General features: G+C 35.9%; 1 protein-coding gene across 1 annotated transcript; it reads right to left on the reverse strand.

Moving 5' to 3' along the window:
• Positions 1 to 1,140: 1,140 nt before the first annotated feature.
• On the reverse strand, positions 1,141 to 20,867 carry LOC129290687 (nuclear pore complex protein NUP107). Its single transcript, XM_054927558.1, has 24 exons — positions 20,660 to 20,867; positions 19,378 to 19,745; positions 18,619 to 18,688; positions 17,756 to 17,871; positions 16,898 to 16,929; positions 16,677 to 16,802; positions 15,779 to 15,937; positions 12,134 to 12,226; positions 11,878 to 12,045; positions 11,373 to 11,468; positions 8,294 to 8,529; positions 8,139 to 8,196; positions 7,669 to 7,757; positions 7,145 to 7,276; positions 4,924 to 5,046; positions 4,643 to 4,741; positions 4,351 to 4,539; positions 3,825 to 3,993; positions 3,572 to 3,728; positions 3,209 to 3,411; positions 2,202 to 2,343; positions 1,869 to 2,029; positions 1,643 to 1,759; positions 1,141 to 1,464 (listed from the first exon to the last, which is right to left on the reverse strand). The coding sequence occupies exons 1-24, from the start codon at positions 20,737 to 20,739 to the stop codon at positions 1,405 to 1,407; spliced, it is 3,243 nt and encodes a 1,080-aa protein (XP_054783533.1). The 5' UTR covers positions 20,740 to 20,867; the 3' UTR covers positions 1,141 to 1,404.
• Between the last annotated feature and the right edge of the window lie 46 nt (positions 20,868 to 20,913).

Below are 20,913 nucleotides of genomic sequence, written 5' to 3' on the forward strand. Positions count from 1 at the left end.
TGAAAAAGTTATTTATACTTCACAAATTAAAAAAAAATTGAACTACAAGGATTTTTGAATTTCATACATAACAGAAATGTTTTATAAGATCAAATACAAAATACTGGTTGCTAATGACAACTTTGTTAGCTTTTGATCAAAATACTGGTTACTAATGACAACTTTGTTAGCTTTTGATGCTCCATGGCATACTTAGCTAGAAAGGTGGCACACGTGGAAGGAAGAATGAAATTTTATGATATAATCCATGCTCGTTATTTGTAAGTTTTATGCTTGCACTTGTTTTTCATGGCTTCTAATCATGTCAATGTTACTTACCTTTGTGAACTGTATGCCTACTCCTGTTGTTTGTTCTGTTCAAATCCTAACAAAAAGAAATCTTTCAAATTATATTATTGTTTTTAAGAACTGTATTTTTATGATTTATTTTATATAAAGAATATATTCCTAACTTGATGATTACGATTTCCATTTTCCTTTTTTATTTTGTTACTCAATTACCAATGATAAATTGTATGGTTATTTTTTAATACCATTGATATTAAATCAATCTCTTATTTGGTATTATATATGCTTACAATTGTCATTTTTATTTATTAATATTATTTAGGGATTTATTTATTAAAAGAATTTTTGGTATTTAAATAGTTGAAATCAACCTACTCTTTAGTAAACCTCATAGGACTCAAGACGAGAAGTATTTTTATTGCTCCATTCACATTGTGAATTAATGTAAATATTTAAATATTTTATTTTTGCTCTAGAGTTACTCCACAAATCCTATAAACAAAATCCTTATTTAAAATGTTCTGGATTAGATGTATATATATACTATATCAGAGTAAAACTTCAAACGTTGCTTGAATTTTTTTGAAAGATTGTAAAGATTTTAAGTGGTCTAACTTATAAAGAAAACTCTTAAAATTTCTACAACAAACTTGAATATTTTGTTACCAATAGTATTTGTTCAATACAAGTTCCGATTATATGTTAAGATTGAGTAATTAAAACATTAAACATTATATGAGTTTGGCTTATAAAATATGAGTTTTTTTACATTTCAACCAGTCACACTTTAAAAATTCAGGGTGTGACATGGCACGTGTCTGATTGCAATCTTCATGTGCATTCCACATAACCTACGTATTTCAAGTGTAGTATATGCTATTAATAGGCTATATTTTAACAAAAGGGCCCAACGCTTTGGTTACCAATAGTAGATGGTAATACTTCGGGCAAGCCGCGGGCATTCAAATTCCGATTAACATGTATTTTAAATAAGACAACATTATGTACAAGGTAGGTGAATGAGAGAGAAGCAGAAAAAGTAGTGCAAGGATGAAATCAATCATTATCCAGAAGGCTTCCCCCTTCCTAGATCAAGTTCTGCACAATGGGCAATAATCATTGCTGTGCGAGTTCCATTTTGCAGATTGTGTATTCCCTCTCAAACAATAAAAGCTCCTGCGCGAAAGTTAGAAATTAAATATTTGCAATAAAAGCTCGAACTGAGAATTTATTTGTAGATGAACCAGAAGGGGGCCAAAAAAAAATGACAACAGAAATTTATTTGTAGATGAACGAGAAAGGTGTAAAACAAATGACAAATTTGCACTTAGAGTACAAGCTATTACTAACATACCTGCAATTGTTGCTGACTGAACAAGTGAAGGAAACCAGTTTCTGAACTGCCGACAAGTTCAATCAACTTATCATGGCAATCTGCCAGGACTCCTACTCCAGCAAGAGAAACACAAACCTGAAAATGTGGAAAAGACAGCAAGCATCGACCACATGACACTTGGACTGGTCAACACACAAACCATAGTTGAGGGATGAATAAAGGTCAATGCCAAACTTGGACTTACTTGCAAGCAACGAAGAATGACTTCTGGAATACAGCACCTACGACATAGGCCTTTCACAATGTATATTGCTGGGCACTCCAGAGAGCCATCTTTGTCAGAATACCAAGCATCCAATCGAGATATCTCCATTGTAACTCCGGCTTGGAACCGAGGAAGCTCACCTGCAACAGAAAATCATTTCCTTTAGTAGGTCTTCTACTCATTTGCCATACAGATCTCGCATAGTATCTCCAGGTCAGAAATGAATTTCATCAAAATTCATTACTTTCAACTCTAAAAGAAAGCACCTCTTGTCTACCAAGTAGTTCAACTATACATCAACTATATTATCACCTTTGAAACCAGCAGCCATAATGGCGCCAAGAATACCACCATCATTAAGTTCATGAGACCCAAGTCCATCTCCAGCCACTGCTAAGCAACGAAGAACAACCTCAATGCAATAATTGTCCCTTGATGATATTGAGACGTTCACCTGCAGACGATGTGCAGGCCAAGCACCACACTATTATGATATGTAAGGGAATAACAAATCAAACAAATGGTGAGATGGAAACGGTGTACGTGACAAAATTATTATCACTAGCAAATATGCTTGCGATCAACTACAAACCATTGGTGAGCTACAACAGGTCTCTGCAAAAATTAAAAGAGAAAATGCTTTGTAAAACCTATTCAAAGCAAGCCTTGTTTTAAATAAATTTACAAAAGGGTTAAATTTATAAATTTACAAAAGGGTTAAACTTGTATATCTTAGCCAAACAATAAACACAAGAATCATCAAAATAATATAGCCTCCAATCTCTCTGAAAACAAATCTCATTCACTGGACCAAAAATTGAGTTTTCCAACTCTAAAAGCAAGCCTTTTACACTCTTACTTGCCCCCAGCTAACACTACAACAGCAGCATCACCAGCAACGCTGCACACAGGCAGCTTGCAATGGAAAGCTTGCATACTAATTGAAAGGAACCTCTGGGAGAACCATACCCTAAGACCTAGCTCATGGATCAAAGAGCAAAGGTTCATTTCAATCTCACATTAGAATCCCATACTTGCAATATGGGACTTAAGTCTGATAACGAATAATTGGATCCAAACACAGGGCAGCAACTTCCTTTGTAATTATTTGTTTAGAGTGTTGACAAACATTGAGTTTTCCCTAACAATTTGATTGGTAACTCAAAATGACAGGTTCAAGCTTCTAAATCCAAAGGCTGACAGATATTGTGAAATCACTAGCAGTAACAAAAGATAGCAAAGCTTCGAAACATTATTATGTATATGATACACATTATAGCTTATTTGCAAAATAATCATCCAATTAAGACTGAACATACCATTAGTTGTCGACTCAAGACAACCTCCTGCCCTGCTGAAGCGTAGAGGGCACTCATTAACGTAGTACATACAGTGGCATCTGGACACAAACACTCTCCAGACGGCAGGCAGAGCATTGCAGTTGCATGAAGTTGAAGATAAACAGGTTCAGCAGATTCATAGATATGATCGGCAATGGATACCAACCAAGGTATTTCTTTTCCTACATAGAGAAGGTGCATGACTTATGTAACAATAATTAAAACGTCAACGTCCTAACTCAACTCAAAAGGGCAACAAAAAATTCACGAATAAACATTAGAATATTCTGACGTGTTTCTCAAAGATGGTTTTTCCATAAAGAGATGGTCCAACAAACTAACTTTCTAGCAATGAAAGAGATGCATTCAATGTTTCCTTAGCAGTTGATATGGCCCTTTCCTTTTCCTCCAGTGAGAGTTCAGGTACAGGAACTTCTGCATTCTCCAATTCATTTTTGAGCCAATTGCGATAGGTTGCATCGCAGGAGTAATACTCGCTCTAGTTAAATGCATAATATGCATATGTTATGCAGTTGTCCACCTGGAATAATGTGATTAAGCTAAAACAACCAAACTAAGAGTAATTCAATGATACCCAGTCTTGGAACTCTCTCAGATCCTCAGAAACATTGTAATCCTCATCAAGAGTTTCTGAATGCTGTTTCAAGGGTTCAGCGAGAAAACTAAGTACTGTATGGGCACCGATTGGCATTGCTGGAACTCTCCACATAGAAATCAAAGCAAACTCCCTGAAGAGTATATTGCTACAAGGAAAAAGAAATTACAGGAAACAAAATTAAAATTCAGGAGTAATAAAGGAAAAAAACTGCCATAGCTTAAATGCAAAGGCATAAAGACTGTATGTGCGCCAACAGTTCCCAAGAGGGACTGGTCAGATAGGGTTGTAAGAACCTAGGAACTACAAATATTAATGTTTAGGAAAAAGAGACAGAGAGAATATGAATAAGCATTCTTAAGACTGATAAGAAGTGAGAAATATTTATACAATAAAAGTAGTGTTGGGGAGGGAAGCATGTCAATGGGCCTCAAAGTTTCATCACTAGCACACTGTTCAAAAGAAAATACTATAAGATAAGGAAGTAATGCAATGTATCGCCTACCTATGTACTAATGCTCGGATAAGAAGCTTTTCACTAACATCTTTAACATTAGTGATTGTAGATGGAGGTGTAAAGCAAAGCCACTGGATGACCTTAGCCTTTTGAAGACTCTGCAACCTGTGCTGTTCAGCCACATCCGATAGCTTATCATATTTTCCACCTTTGACCTCTCGGGATCTCAACAAAATTCTGTATCCAGTAAATTATAATGGAGTTATTAAAAACATATGAATATGAATATTTTACAGATCATTTCTATTCGATCAATTCTAAATAAAACACAAGTTAATACCTCTCAATAATATCCTCAAAACTACCCTTAGAATCATCCACAGTAGAAAATGGTAAATACTCCATAGCAGAAAGGAATATCTTGTACTTGACATGTACACTGCGAATGAAAGCACCATAGGTGTTATTTATTATCTTCAAATTTAGTTAGTGTCGATGCTCTCAACATAGTGCAAGCATGAAATGCTGGATGCATCCTATTTAGGATGTCCTTCCATGCAACAACGGGATTATTGCAAAATATAAAGAGGAAAATAGACATAAAGGGAGAATTCAGGAGACCTGCTGTTCAGTCTTAGTTCCATCATATGTACAAAAAGGTCAACACATCGGTGACGTGCAAGCTGAGAAGCATATATACCAACCAACTCCTCATGTTGCTTTGAAAACAGAAACATAGCATACCTGAAATTTACTGAAGCAATTAATATAGAGTGAAGCAAATTTTCATTCACCAGAGAATTATTCGGATTCTATCATATGCTACAAAGTATAAATCATCTAACTGAAGACTAGGAAGTCATACAATAAGAAGGAAAGCTTAGGCAATCTTCTAAATAAAGATAGGCCATCTTCAATGATTATTATAAGAAAACAACATTAGAAGCCAGCATGGCATTGCTCACATTTTAGATAATAGATAGACACTGGATCCAAAAAAAAACGTTCCAACAGTCGTTCATGTTTATACCAGAATGTTAATAAAAATAGGTGTTTCTAATAAAATAAGAAAATGATATTTATATAAGAATTTCACCCTAAAATTTCTCAATTTATCTTGAACCAAATGGTTGCAATTTATAAGAGAATGTAGGTCATAGAGGGTTTGACCACTCCTCTGAAAGAAAACAAAAACAAAAACAAAGACTCCTGACTTAGGTAGTTATTTAATGAAAAGTAGCATTCAATTTCAACTTCAGCCTACTAATCAGCAAAATCCATGAGGTTCTTATGAAGAAACTAACCACTAAATGCCCAAGAATCATGATCCAATGACCAGCAAACATAAGGAAATAAATAAAGGCATCAAAACATTAAACTGCAGAAACAGATAAAGACATCAAAGCTAAATACATCACATGTTAAATGTGATTTCCAACACTCCCCTCAAGCTGAGAACAGCTTGGACCTCGCCTTACCAATCTTCTCTCTTGGGATTTGGAGGCTGTCAGAGAAAATTTCTTCCTTGTCACTTTTTTATCATTGTGGCTTCTGCCCGTTTGTCATCTTCATTTCTCCTAGCTATGATGCCTTCATGATTTTTATTTCATCGCCATACCTCTTCATATCAAGGGACTTGGTTTTGGGCATACTCATCCCACCTATTGCGAGAGGCCTTGATTTTCTCATGCTAACCCATAGACATACGGTTTTCTCACACTAACCTACCAGTATTTTGTCATTCAGGCCTTCTGGCTCTAATGCTATGAAGAACATCACTCTAAAAATTTCTTATTTTCTTTAGATTGCAATAGGTTGAAATTTATAGGACAATGGAGAAACAAGAAGCTTCAGTCAATCACCCTTGAAAAGGCAAAAAACATGAACATAGACAAAACGCAGGAAGCCAATTGAGGAAAAACAGCATTTGATTCTCATTATCCCACCCAAAAAAGAAGGGGGGCAAAGGAGTTATTCTAGAGAAGAAACTGCCAATGAAATTCCGTAGAACCATGGCCCATTAGCTGACAAACATAAGGAAACAAATAAAGGCATCAAAGCCTCAAAGTAAAATAAGGAAACAACTGAAGAATTAAGGCCGAAGAATAATCACGTGTTAAATGTCATTTCCAACAATACATTGTAAAACTACCTAATAGGTAAATCCACCTGAAAATAGAAGAAAAGAAACAAAGCAACATAAATATGTGTATATATAACATAAAATGACATTGAAAAAGTAATATGAAATAGTAGAAGGAGATGAAGAGAGAAGAAGAGAGAAACAGAACCAAAAAGAGGAGAAATAGGAAAGAAAGATGAGTGACGAGAGAAGAGGGAAAAATGAAACAGGGGTAGAGAGAGAATTGAATATATTTCTGGGTTTTTCACATTAAGCATAACCTGAGTCATATAGGACTGTTTATATAGGCCCTGCCTTACGCTCGTATTCTAACAAAACCTAACCACCCAACTATCTAAATACTAACTAATCTTTAATATTTCTTTTATGAATTACACATCATAATACCATTTCAAAATCCTAGCTACAACAGATACTCAAAATAGGGTAGGCATTGTGAACAAGGGAGGTGGCGTGCATTACTTAAATTGACCATAATTTTAGATAATCCCCTTTTTCAATCAGGAAATAGGTGTGCAATGTTCAAATATCACAAGTTTGATCAGCAAGTAAAGACTATGATGAAAGACTAAAGTAGAAGTCATCTCACGCTTTGAACAAGTTGTTTCACTCCACTTTCCATAGGAAAATATTGTATTAATCACATTCACTCGAAGCCTATATGCTAAGACAACAAAGAACTTGACAAAAAACTCTTACATGTTCAGAATAAGATCACCAACAGTTAGAATTTTGTCTCTGAAGGCATCCTTCATTTCATCAGCAAGTAAATGTCTAAGCACAAGCACTAGATGTGCACCAAATCGAATCATTTGAGGATCTGCGTGAGGCCTGCAGGAAATAATAAAGGATTTTGATCAACCGTTCCCATTCACACCTCCATCACACCAAGTCATTTTTGCAAAAAGCACAAGATTTAAGAAAGTAAACCATGTGTAGACAAGCCCATTATGAATGTTGAATTGATAGTGGTGACGGACCAGGTTTTACTTCCTTCAGGACCAAACAAAATTCAACATCTAATAATAACTACAAAATAATAAATCTAAGTTTACTGCAAGGTGCATTTTTGAATGGTGCAGGGCACTATATCCTATTTGAGGAGAAATTCAAATTCATTATAGAAAAAATATACTATTTTCTAGATCATTAAAACAATTCTAACCAGTTTTATCGATAGAAAAATAAAACTTTTTTAGGGAAAGGAATGTAACAAAATTTACCTATATCCACTCTGATCATCATCTGAAGGTGCTATCCATGACCACATCAGGTCCAGCAGACGTGGTATGTCCCCTACCATTAAAATCATCTGTCAAACAATGTACAGTTCAATAGATCAGTAAATAAAAAACACAAATCTGGAGGACAGAAGTATATTAGTTAATCCCTTTTTTCATTTTTTGGTATCATTCTTCTTTCTCAACAATCAACATAATGTCTTCTTTAGCAAGATCCAGCAGTCCAGACTTTGTCCTCTAATTTCATAAGGTAGGAGTTATGAGACCCACTAATGATCAAATACAGCCTCCAACATACCAATCACCCAAAACAGATCTACATTTCAGACATTAAGCCATACAATAGGAAAGCTATATGCTAAGAGCATGGAGCTCAGTGTACATGTCAGACAAAAAAAGATTCCAAAAATCTAAGGGAGGACTGCCTATAGTCTTAAACTCTATGAAGATACCTCAATTTGTCGTTGTTGCTCCTTGCATTGTCGAGTAACCGTTTCATGGACTAATTCCCTAAACAGATGGAGAAAACAATTAAATATATGTATATATGTATACATGTACGTATGCATGAAAGATTACAGAAATGTGATAAGATTTCAGCAGCTACCCTGAATGAAGCTTCTGAAGAAGAGAAGAAATTTGCCGTGGTTGCTGATTTAAAACTTGAAATGGCCAATTTTCAGGTGCATCTGCAGACTCAAGGGAGCTATCAGCATGTCCAGGACTTCCCTCAAGTATATCTACAAAAGTTTTTAGTTGATCTTCTCCCCCTGCCTGTGAACGTGTGACTTCCAAGTCCACCTGTACATCTAGCCAAGACTTTGCCATTGCCCAACATGCTGACTGCGAAAGTTGAGTTTAAACAAAAAAATCAAATCAACAATAGTGGAAGTGATTCAAAGAGGCAGGGATCAGTAGCTAATTTAATTGACCATGTGTACGTGCAAAACAGACTATGACCAGTAAGTTTCCGTTCCTACTATGCAATCAAAAACTTCAAAAAGGCTAATTCAGGGCTATTTGTTAAAGCTTTTTTCCATTGAAAAATCACTGATTTTTTGAAAAGGAAAATTGCTTTTAGGAAATTTTGTTGTGTTTTTTTAACTTTTAAAAATAATCAGAAGCTAAAAACAAAACATATTTTTGATTATTTTGAAAAACTACTTTGAGCAATTTATAAAAATAATCAAATGCAGTATATTATAAAGAATGTCATAAAAATACAAAGATAATAAAATTTAAAAATAACTGAATAATAAATCATTTTTTATGAACAGAGATCCATAAAGATATCACAAAATCTCAAAGTTACTAAATAACAAATCACTTTATAATTATAACCAAACATAAAACAATTGTTTTTTAATAAAATCTATACTCAGTAAATCACTTATTATAAAATCAATAACAACAACTAAAAATCACTTAACGATTAAGCTGAAACAAGCAGGCCCTTAACTGCTCTCCTTTGAGCCTGCTGTCACTAAACCAAACACTTAGCTATTTTGTATGAACCAAAATCCATATCAGCCAAGCCAAGGTGTGGAGGGGTAAGATCCATAATTCTCCTCCAAATATTCACCTCTTTAACAAATTCAGCCATATCAATAATTAACACCATATAACTTTGATTATTGGACAGAAAAATGATCAATGAGTCAATGGCTCTCCTTCCTTTTACTCAATGTGCAAAAACTATAATAGAACCCATTGATCAACTCCCATAAATGTCAGTTGGAGAGAGGAAAAGGTAAGAAGCATGCAACTGGCAGAAAAGAACATCAGATTGTTATTACCAAGAGGTTCTCGCAATGCAAATTCAATATCATTTAGAATACTGTATACATAAAAGTTTCCAAAGAATAATACACAATACTGTTTAAATGATAGAAGATTAACAGCTCTATGCAGCACATTAAATTCAATATTTGATTTTGATGTTATACATAGCAGGCTAAATTGAGAAACCAGCTAAAAAGCCCTCACAGAAAGATAAGATATATATAGTAGTTTAACAAAAACTTTAGCATTACAAAATTAAGTCCTTCAAGTATATTAGGCAGTAAAACTAAGCAAAATTGCTCCAGCTCTACAATTCTTGCACAGTGCACCCATTCAGAAACTAGTAGCTAAGTGTCAGCATTAAGGGCAGGGAAAGGCCTGGTACCATAAAATAAAGGCATCAAAAACAGCAGGAATTTAGCAGGATTCACAAAATAAATCTGAACATTTCCTGACAAGGTAGGCTCTAAATTAGGCCTACTTTCTTCAACCTACCAATGCTTGTGATTCAAGGTTTTCTCTACAGGATTCCAGTTGTTCTACTTGTATTAATTCAAAATCATGCTCAGAACAATGATAACCAACATTGAAAACCTAGTTTATGATCATCTCCACAGCTACAGCATTGGCGAAGCCCCAAAAGATGAAAAATTGACAAGAGATAATGTGCAATTTCTAGACAATGTTGTCAGAGAACTAAGGTAGGCTACTATCTCAGAAGTCATTGAATTGACAAGCCACAACTAGATCATGCTGCTCTCTGCCTCCCATACTGCATATTTGGTGTTTCTAGGATCAAGTTCAACCACAATACCAGTGAGACATCCAGCCTTCACTCTGGCTCAGATGTATAGAACACTTGATGAATGCTAGAGATAAGTGTCACCATTCAAATGATGTGAAGTAATCGGAACAGAAGCTATGTAACCTTCTGCGACAGCAGCTGCGATGGTGCTGTCACTCTAGTTGTTGGTGTTTTAACCCCATCCCAATCAGGATCATTATGGGATCAATTCAACCTTTGATACCATGTGAATTTTGTATTGTCCTGAAGTGAAGCCAAGTCCATCACCACCATCTATTTGGCATCCATATGGTTTTGTGCTTAGACTGGTCCATTTCGCCAAAATTGCTAAAGCTACTTGCCTAGGCTTGCCACAAGCTCATATATTCTTTATTTTTCTTACAACTTTTAGATGTGGGACTTCTTTCATGGCTCATCGTCAATAGACACTAATATGAACAAGTAGTAACTCTAATTTATTATGATAATCTTTGATAGAAATGTTGCTGCAAAAAATGGTCCTTGCTATAGTTTTGTAAAATATTAGTTAGCTTAGATTTAAATGACAGTTGTTAGGATTTAGCTGTTGGGGGAGTGTCAGCGTGAAGCCTATAAATAATGAAACATTTGAATTGTAAGGCTCTCTGAATAATCACACAAGTATTATGCAAATTCCTAGTATTCCTTTCCTCTCAATCTCTCCTTCTCTCTCACATTTCTAATTCTTCTCTGTCTCATCTCTCGCTTCTCTAACCCTTCCCCAACCTTCCTGTTCTTCTCTCTTTTTCCTCTATCTCTTTCAATATTTTCATCACCCAGAATTATCCTAACAGATCAGTCTTCTATTGCAAATATTTCTTATATGTCCAAACTGAACAATGCGGGACGGCACCTAGCTAGGTAGTTGCCCAAGAACCTCTTCAACAGAATACTAAAATTCTACATGCAGAAAAGCATTGGTAAGTGTTTTTGCACACATGATTTTGTTTAACATATGCAGTTGAATATAAACAAAAAGTGCTTCAAAATAGTGTCAAGTATGCGTGCATCCAGAAGGAACTGTCAAGAGTTTCGCAATAACAAATAAAAAGTTTATGTAAATGAAGGAAAAGATTCAGACCTCCCAATCTGTGCAAAGGGGAAGCATCCGCTTTAGATTGCTACATTGGACTGCATATACTGCTGCTTCATATTTCCCACCAAGCTCCGCTATTTTCTGTGAAAAGAAATATGAGATGAATTTTTTTTTTTTTAATTTCAGGAAAGGTTATGAAAAGCCAAAATAAACAGAAACAACCTCATCCACTTGTCAAAAATCCACAAATCTCAAAAGAGAGGGAAACCAAAAAATAGGAGGGAAAAGTGGAGGGAAGCACTACAGCTTCATAGAAGGAACTGCTAGCATAAAAACAATTTAACCAAAAAAACCTTGCAGAGGAAGAAGCCACTCAGAAATATATAAAATATTCAGAACAACTTCTGGGGTATAACACATTCAATTTTCTTTTACAAAAAATAAAAAAAATAAAAATACTGTGAAATTTGCCCATGAATATGGTAACAAGACGAACATTAATATACTAACATTAAGAGAATCAAAGACAAAGTTAAACACACAATCCTACCTCTGATGCACAATATGATGCCCATTTCCAAAGATGCCATTGATGACCAATCCCAGTTTCCAGTTCAATGGCTTGCAGAGTTCTATTTTTACCATTCTTCACTAGAGCATCAACTGAAGGAAATTGCTGCAAACCTCCAAAAGGGCATAGACTAGCAGCCCTCCAGGACTGCAAAAGTATTAAGACAAGCTGATAAGTAGTGGAAAGCATAGGCTTCTGTAGTCCACAGACTAATCATGTTTAAAGTTAAGTTCACCTGTCCAGCAGACCGGCAAAGCTCACATGCCTCTTCAAGTCTTCCAGCCCTTAAAAGAGTCCACACATCTTCTAAAAGAGATTCGTCTTGTTTCTACACAGAAATAAACAATTTTAAGATGTAGAGCATATACAGCCACGTGCATGCACATCTCACCTGCCCTTTTCAATATCAATTGACTACATCATTCTCGACCCTTAAAATATTAGGAAAATGCATTGGAGTGATTTTGATAAATATCTCCAAGACACTAATTTCCCAATATTAACCAAAACGGAGGACTTTATCCATTATCAGATGGAATAAAAACTAGAAATAAGATTTATAGAATAGGACATGTGCTGATCTAGACCAACATGTTGAACGTGCACAGTTCACCCACTAAAACAGGAGCCTTTCACATGACAACTATAGATACAATGCAAACCTAGAACAAGCTAGCTTTGAGTCATCTACACAGCTGATACAGGCAATTTTCTAAAAGTACAATATGTCCCCAATGAATATAAAAAAAAAAAGAAGTTTGAATGCATGTTACCATTGTTAGACACTTATGTTAGACCCAACATGAAACTCCAATTTACACATGGACACTCGAATTTTGTAATGTCAAAATATCTGTGTCCATGCTTCGTAGAAAGAGAGAGATTATTATAAAGCCATTCATGTGAGCGTACTTGCACGACCAAATTTTTAAAATACAATTTTGTAACATTGGAGTGCACTGTTCCCCACCCTGATTATGATTATGCAAAATAAAACTTGGATTATTTCAAAGATGAATGCACAAGAAAATGGCGTGGAGAAGGAGCTAAGGATATTCAAGGTTTCAAACTTTGGTAAACAGGAAAAGTAAGTGCATGCAATGGAGTAGGCATCATTATAGATAAGGAGTGGAAGAAGAACGTTGTAGAAGTTAGCAGAATTGGAGACAGAATTATTTCTTTAAAAATGATAATTGGATGTGAGACTGTTAATATTGTTAGCGCTTATGCGCCGCAAGTCGGGACAGAAGCCAGTCTTAAGGAATTATTTTGGGAGGATCTGGAGGGGTTGATTCGACACATACCACAGAGTGAAAAGATTTTTATTGGAGGAGACTTTAATGGGCATGTCGGGAGGGAAGCTAGTCAGTATGCGAGGGTGCATGGTGGTTTTGGTTTTGGAGAGCTAAACAATGAAGGGCAAACTCTTCTTGATTTCTCATTGGCGTATGATTTTAAGATTGACAACACTTGTTTCAAGAAGAGAGATGAGCATCTCATCACTTACAAAAGTGGAGCCTCAAGGTCGCAGATTGATTTTCTTTTGGTTAGGAACACAGATAGAAAACTTTGTAAAAATTGTAAGGTGATCCCTGGAGATGCTGTAATGACACAACATAGGGTCCTAGTCCTTGATGTGTGTATTATGAGTAAAATCCAAAAACGTCGACAAGTAGTAACACCAAGGATTAGGTGGTGGCAATTAAAAGGTGAGAAGCAAGATATTTTCAAGCGAAATCTTTTGGATAAAGGAATTTGGGATTCTCAGGGAAGTGCTAACATCATATGGGAGGATATGGCTAAAAAGATACGGGAGGTTGCAAAAGTAGTTTTGGGAGAATCGAAAGGTTCTGGTCCGAGAGATAAGGAGTCTTGGTGGTGGAATAATAGTGTACAGGACAAAATCAAGTATAAGAAGAACTGTTTTAAAGCCATACATTTGTGTAACAATGAGGAAAATTGAGAGAGGTACCGTATGGCTAAGAAGGAAACTAAGAGAGCTGTGGGTGAAGCTCGTTCCAAAGCTTTTGAAGAATTTTATAAGAACCTTGAGACGAAGGAAGGAGAGCAAAATATTTATAAGATTGCCAAGAGTAAGGAAAGAAAATCAAGAGATCTAGAACAGGTAAGGTGTATTAAGGATGAAGAGGGAAGAATTTTAGTTACAGATGATGAAATTAAAAATAGATGGGAGACTTATTTTTCTAAACTTTTCAATGATGGAGAGGATTCATCTAGTAACTTGGAGGATTTAGTAACTGGTGAAGGAGAACAAAATTTGTCATTCTATCGAAAAATACATGATAAGGAGGTAAAGGAAGCTCTTAAGAAAATGGCAAATGGTAGAGCTAACGGACCTGATTGTATATCTATCGAAGCGTGGAAATGTTTAGGTGAAGAAGGGGTGAGATGGTTAACTAAGTTATTTAATGTGATTTTACGGTCCAAGAAAATGCCTGATGAGTGGAGGAGAAGTACATTAATTCCTATTTATAAAAATAAAGGAGATATTCAGAATTGTACTAACTATAGAGGGATTAAACTCATGAGCCACACAATGAAATTGTGGGAGAAAGTAATTGAGCACAGGTTGAGATTGGAGACAAGTATTTCTGAGAATCAATTTGGTTTTATGCCAGGTAGATCAACTACAGAGGCGATTTATCTACTAAGGGGTTTAATGGAAAAGTATCGTTGTAAAGATAAAGATCTACACATGGTTTTTATTGATTTGGAAAAAGCTTATGATCGTATACCAAGAGAAGTGCTTTGGAAAGCGTTGGAAAAAAAGGGAGTACGGATTGCTTATATTAAAGCCATACAAGATATGTATGAGGGGGTAAAAACTAGTATAAGAACGCCTAGTGGTCAAACAAAGGATTTTCCTATAAAGATTGGACTACATCAGGGATCATCTCTGAGTCCTTATTTGTTCAACTTGATTTTAAATGTTTTGACGAAACATATTCAAGAGGAAATCCCGAAATGTATGCTCTTCGCGGATGATATAGTTCTTATAGCAGAGACAAGAGAAGAGGTTAATTGCAAACTTGAGTTATGGAGGAGGACATTGGAGTCGAAAGGTTTTCGTCTGAGTAGAATTAAGACGGAATATTTATATTGTAAATTTGGTAAAGGACTATTCGAAAATAATTTGAAAGTGAAATTGGGAGATCAAATTATACCTCAAGTGGAAAAGTTTAGATATTTGGGAGCCATTATTCAAAATGATGGCGAAATCAGTGGAGATATTTCACATAGAATTCAAGCTGGATGGTTTAATTGGAGAAAAGCTAAAGGAGTTATTTGTGACCGTAAGGTACCTAATAAACTTAAAGAAAAGTTTTATCGCACTGCTATCAGACCGGCAATGTTATATAGTAGTGAATGCTGGGCTCTAACGGGACAGCAAGAGCATAAAGTTGGAGTAGCAGAGATGAGAATGTTACGATGGATGTGCGGACATACACGTAAAGATAAAATTCGAAATGAGCATATACGTGAAAAAGTGAGGGTGGCACCTATTGAGGAAAAAATGGTAGAAAATCGGTTGAGATGGTTTGGGCATGTACAAAGAAGACCAAGGGAGGCACCAGTGAGAAGAGTGGAACATATAACTTTGAGTCCGATTAAGAGAGGTAGAGGAAGGCCTAAGAGAACACTCTTGGAAGTTGTTGAACGTGATCTCTTAATTAATAATATTTCTAAAAGGTTAATAAATGATAGAGCACAATGGCGTCTTGCAATCCATGTAGCCGACCCCACCTAGTGGGATAAAGGCTTGTTGTTGTTGTTGTTATTATAGATCACTGATATAACCAAGAGATGACACGTCAAAGATAGGCCATAAAAGAATTGTAAATTGGTTAACAGAAAACACCTTGTCCTCAATTAAAAGATTTGCATTTTCGCGAGTTGGGGCATCAAAATCCAAGTGACGAACAATGTTCATGTCAGATGTTCCTTTCTTTAGGTAACGTTGAGTGTGATGCCAAACTCCAGAATTTGGGAGGTAAGTACCAACATGAGATCCACAAATCTGCAGTTAATGTTGCGTTATAAACATCAAACAAAATAATTATTTCCTAGGGCAAGAATATGAAAACAGGTAAGCTGATGTAATTAAAAATGATTGTACAATGGAGGCAAACACTTCAAGCAAAACACATACCCACTTTTACTTCCTTTTTTAATACATTTCCCAATTCCCTTAAACAGAGTCAGCAATAGGTCCTATAATATGAAGGTCCAAAGGCAGTTCCCCCGATATTACAACTTAAAAGCAACAGATCAACGTATTAAAATTACATAAGGCAATTGTGGTTCTCATATTACATAATGTACCAAGCACAGACCAGGGGTGATGCCTTATTTGGTCTCCACATGTTTTTATGAAATATTAGCGTTAATTCTTTCAAGCATGACTAATAATTGACCTCATCTTAAAAGTTTATCATTTGTTATGTGATTAACAAGGAAAAAGCATGTAATTGACAAGAAATGCTGCAAAGGACCAAATCACCAAACCCAAAACATCCTCAAGATACTCAAAATTCAACACCCAAAACCCTGTCTGATCTCGAGAATTTTGTTTGCAAAACTGTTAAAACTTGATCATATATTATTATATAGTCTTTAAGGGGATCATTTTTAATACATGTAGGTCCCAGGCCATTGTCTAACAAAGTTTGCTTTTCATGTATAGTATACTCCTCATGAACAGGTCAATTTTCCATCATTCCATGGAAAAATAAATAAATAGATATATAGTAGACCACCTTGGCTTCCAAGTCAAGTGCCTTAGAAGCTAAATCTTCAAGCCACTGAACTATACGGAGGCATAACTGTGCAGTATGGTCCTCTGCAACAAACTCACAAGCCACTAAATGAGAGGTTCCTGGCACCTGGAATAAGTCAATCCATCTGAATAAGTTGGAATGGAAAGCTATGAGAATAAGGTAGTTTCTTTAATCAACTAAAATATTATCACACACTCTACCATTATTAACTCTTTAGGTAGTTCTTCAGTCACTGCAAAAGAACAAGAACCATCAGATCAACGCTCAAGAAGTAAAGACAGCAAGCATTACAAACCAAAAGAGAACAATGGCAGCTAGAAAGCACACACACTGACAAAAATACAATAACAGAGAAAAATTTAAAGTGCCCATTTTAAATTTAAAGTGCCATAACTCATAGTTTCACATGGCATTTCATATGAATCTTCAATATTTATCAGACACAAGCATGGCTCTTCTGTTAAGCGTCCATATTTCACAGAATGATGGCATGAAAAACAGGAGGTGTGCTGCGGACCTAGCTCAGTTCAAATATTTTTGGGCATGAATATGGAGGAGGTGATTTACTCCAGATGTAACTTTAATATAAACCTGACTTATGGCAATTTCCAAGTTAAATTATGTGACATCAAACACAGTTCATTACATAACAAAGGTATTGAGGCTTCCATAATATTACAGGGTAATTAAAGGAAGTGCCTTTTTTCCTGGATAAGTTTCTACTATAAAATCAGGAAATTCCTTAAAAAATAGAATACATCATGAAACAGTTAATTGGAAGGAACAAATTCCTATTTTCACTTAATCAATTCATCTTAAAAAGAGCAGAAAAAAGAAACTTGGAGGTATGAAAATAGAAAAGGTTAAGACTTAAAACTTGAGATCCTACTCTGTTTGGATCTTAACTTCTTCTCAAAAGCCAAAAAGAGTTTTGCCCAACAGGTTATATGAAATCTAAGAAATAAAATACCAAAAAAAAATTACACCATGACAGATTCTGGGCCAGATACATAATTTCTTTTCAGGAGTACAGAGATGTAAGGATAGAGATATATTTCCTTTCCCATAGAGGTACCACAGAAGAGACCAGGTTGCAGCCTCGTCAAGCAGAAGCTGAGCTTTCTGCCTCATTAATTTATCCTCGATAACTCGATGCCTTATATTCAAACCATACCTACAGAAGGCACAAGCATATCACTAACAGAGTAGTTACTAAACGGATAAACAATACTTCCTCCACTTCTGATTGTAGTTCCAAAATATATATAAGGCTAGGTCTAGTTGCCTTTACTCTTAAACAACAAAAGAATCTGTCAAGAGATAGAAGAGAACTGCCCAAAAATACACTGCTTCCCAAAATATTAAACAATTTTCTTCTTGCAAGACCGTAAATATACAGCAAAGGCTCCAAATAACCCTAACAAGTCCCCTATTCAGAACCACACCCCTCTTCCAACACACGCGCGCGCGCGCGTGTATGCATAGGTATTTAGCTTCAAAAAACTTCATACTTCAAGATTATTGTCTGTCTCTGAACTATTAAAACACCAGAAATTTCAAGAATGAACCACATGGAAATCATAGGATAAATTTAATACTCCCTCTGGACCTCTTTATAAGAACCATTTGAGAGTGTTTTTTTTTTGGGGGGGGGGGGGCCTAGATCTAAGAAACAACTAACCTCATTTACTAAATGCACAGCCACCGTGTCAAACAACCAATATAATCATTTTTTGGGGGAAAAATAAATCTCAGATATTTATTGATCTTAACTGTATTTAGTGGTCCGTGTGATTTAGTTATTTGTTTCTTATAAAAAAGTCAGAAGGGAGTATGACTTAAAATTACTTAAAACTCATATGTATAAATGCTTGCATCATAAAAATTTTGTTTGACACGTGCTGAATAGTTGTGGACATACCTGATAGACTCAGAAACACTTCTACATGCCTTCTCAAATTTTAGTATCAGATCAGGGAAAGACATCAATCCTGTAAAAATATTCATCAAGAAAGTAAAGTAAAACATCTTTGTTTAGGTAAATGAGAAATAGATGCACACAAGCACATGATCTTACACTTATCAAATAAGGAAAAGACATCAATCTGTAAAAATATACACCATGAAACTAAAGCAAAACCAATCTTATTTCTTTTGGTAAATGTGAAACACACACAAGCACGTGATCTTACACCAAGAGTCCAAGAGGTCTAGAACTCCCTCCACCATCACCGTGGCATGAACAACTAATATGATCATGAAATTACAGAAACGGCTATTTCACTTTTTTCCTACAACAAAATATTTTATTACCAAAGACAGAGGGAAAGTACAATGAGGGACAATATGCTATCTTGCTAAACACAACAGAAAGAAGAGCAAAAAGACATCTATGATTGCACCTGTACAATAAAGACCCCTAAATATATAATTAAAGAAGTCTAAAACTCAGGACATGAACACAAAAGCGAAACCAAGCAAATCACCCTATTATTAGCAAGGACAATCATGTTTCTTTTTCCCAAATGATTCTAACATTATTTTCCAGAAGCTTCAAGAAAGTGTAATGTACACTTATACAATGTCAAATTTCAAGCTTCAAAGCATTTCATTATAACAAACCAAACATGAATAGAACAAAGACACAGAAGCGTTGTATTAGAAGATACACTCACAGCACCTTGAAGAGATGAATCGAGCAGAGATGCAAATAAAGTAAATATCGTTTCAGCACCATCCCCCAATGAGTCACCCTCTTGCTTACAGGCCTTCAACGAGTGGCGTATAGAGTCAAAACCCAAATCCACATCAGGACCTGCATGAGTATCAGCAGACAAACTCCTTCTGGAAGAAAAATGTGTCTTTGCAGGTGAAACTTCTGGATAACCAGCATCAAAACTTTTAGCCTCTTGTTTAATATTTTCAAGAAGAAGTGCTGCATTAGTGGGACTATGGATGTTTTGGCCATCATATAAAAGGCCAGCTTCAAATGATTTTGAAGCTGAGTTTGCTGGTGGGGTTGAAGTGCTGGAAGTTGAGTGCCTTTTCCTGCATCAGTTGCATTAGAGAAGGGATTAGAAAAAATTACAAAATGCTTGTAAAAAAAAAATTTCTGCAGTTAATATTATGATGTCATGAGTGTCATATCAAGAAGCCTCACAAGAGAAATGTGGCTTAAAAGTTTATGAGGTTTTTCCTCTCAACAAGCTAGTTTTTGGGATTAGGTTCTCCCTTTGACTTTATGCTCATAACCCCATAGACTTATAAACCAAGCATCACTTATAAGGCTCCTCAATGTGGGACTAATAACAATGCACCCCCTTTGAGAGACAACATCCCCAATGGCTCCATTTCAAGGCACTTCACTCGATGGGAGGTTGATTATAACCCTATGTGGGTAGTCTTCTCTGTAACATCAACCTCTCAATGAAAACACCACTGCTATAAGCACAAAGTCCAAAGTATCGCTTCTCTGAATTCAAATAGGTGGAAACCATATTCCACCTTCTTGCAATATTCAGGACTCCACCCCACCGTCACAATTAGGTTAAAGGCAGTCACCGCATCACATGCACAGGAATTTCAGAGCTTCGTCTCATGAGAAGTCATTAAGTGAGTTCATCATCCCTCCACCCCCAAACTCTATCATCCCACTGAGTTCTTCAACCACCACTACTGGCAGTGATAATTCAATAAGCATCCTCGTCACACCACCAACCATCAATATACAACACTCAAGATCCTCCCTTAAAAAAATAAAAAATAAAACACGTGAGCATGACCAGTATGCTTCTTCGCAATCAAAATATATCGGAGCTCAAATGTCACACATCCACCTAATACTAACAATGACGGAATCACTTAACATTGCGGAATAATCCCTTCGAAGATGAGAGCTTAGAAGAGCACGAAATAAAAAATGCGAACAAGGGAAACCAGAAACTTGAGCAATGAAATCTTGCCTGTATCTGCGAAACTGATCCCTGATGGTGAGGTCCTGAGGATCGAAGTAGCTCGGCGAAGTCTCCATTTCTACGTCCATGGAGGCGTCGTCGAGAAGCGTGCGGGAAATCGCGGCCAATAAACCCTGAGAGTTAGCAGCGCGGGAGGTGATGGTTGATGGATGATGATTTAAACCCTTGGGTTCCAACTCGGAGGCTAGTCAAGACGGCACGACGCTGCTCTGCAAAGTGCAAAACCTGAGTACAGTCACCAA

The sequence above is a fragment of the Prosopis cineraria genome, unplaced genomic scaffold (genome assembly GCF_029017545.1).
Source record: "Prosopis cineraria cultivar Desert tree isolate PC_DT_omini unplaced genomic scaffold, ASM2901754v1 PC13, whole genome shotgun sequence".
Classification (NCBI taxonomy): Eukaryota; Viridiplantae; Streptophyta; class Magnoliopsida; order Fabales; family Fabaceae; genus Prosopis; species Prosopis cineraria.

What these genes read in the sequence shown, in the direction of transcription:
- LOC129290687 (XM_054927558.1), bottom strand. Translation starts at nt 20,739, where the DNA reads ATGGACGTAGAAATGGAGACTTCGCCGAGCTACTTCGATCCTCAGGAC. An exon ending in ATCCGAGCATTAGTACATAG is followed by an intron (nt 3,994 to 4,350) that starts GTAGGCGATACA and finishes TTTTCCTTGTAG; the next exon opens with CAATATACTCTTCAGGGAGT. An exon ending in TCAGTCAGCAACAATTGCAG is followed by an intron (nt 1,465 to 1,642) that starts GTATGTTAGTAA and finishes ACTTTCGCGCAG; the next exon opens with GAGCTTTTATTGTTTGAGAG.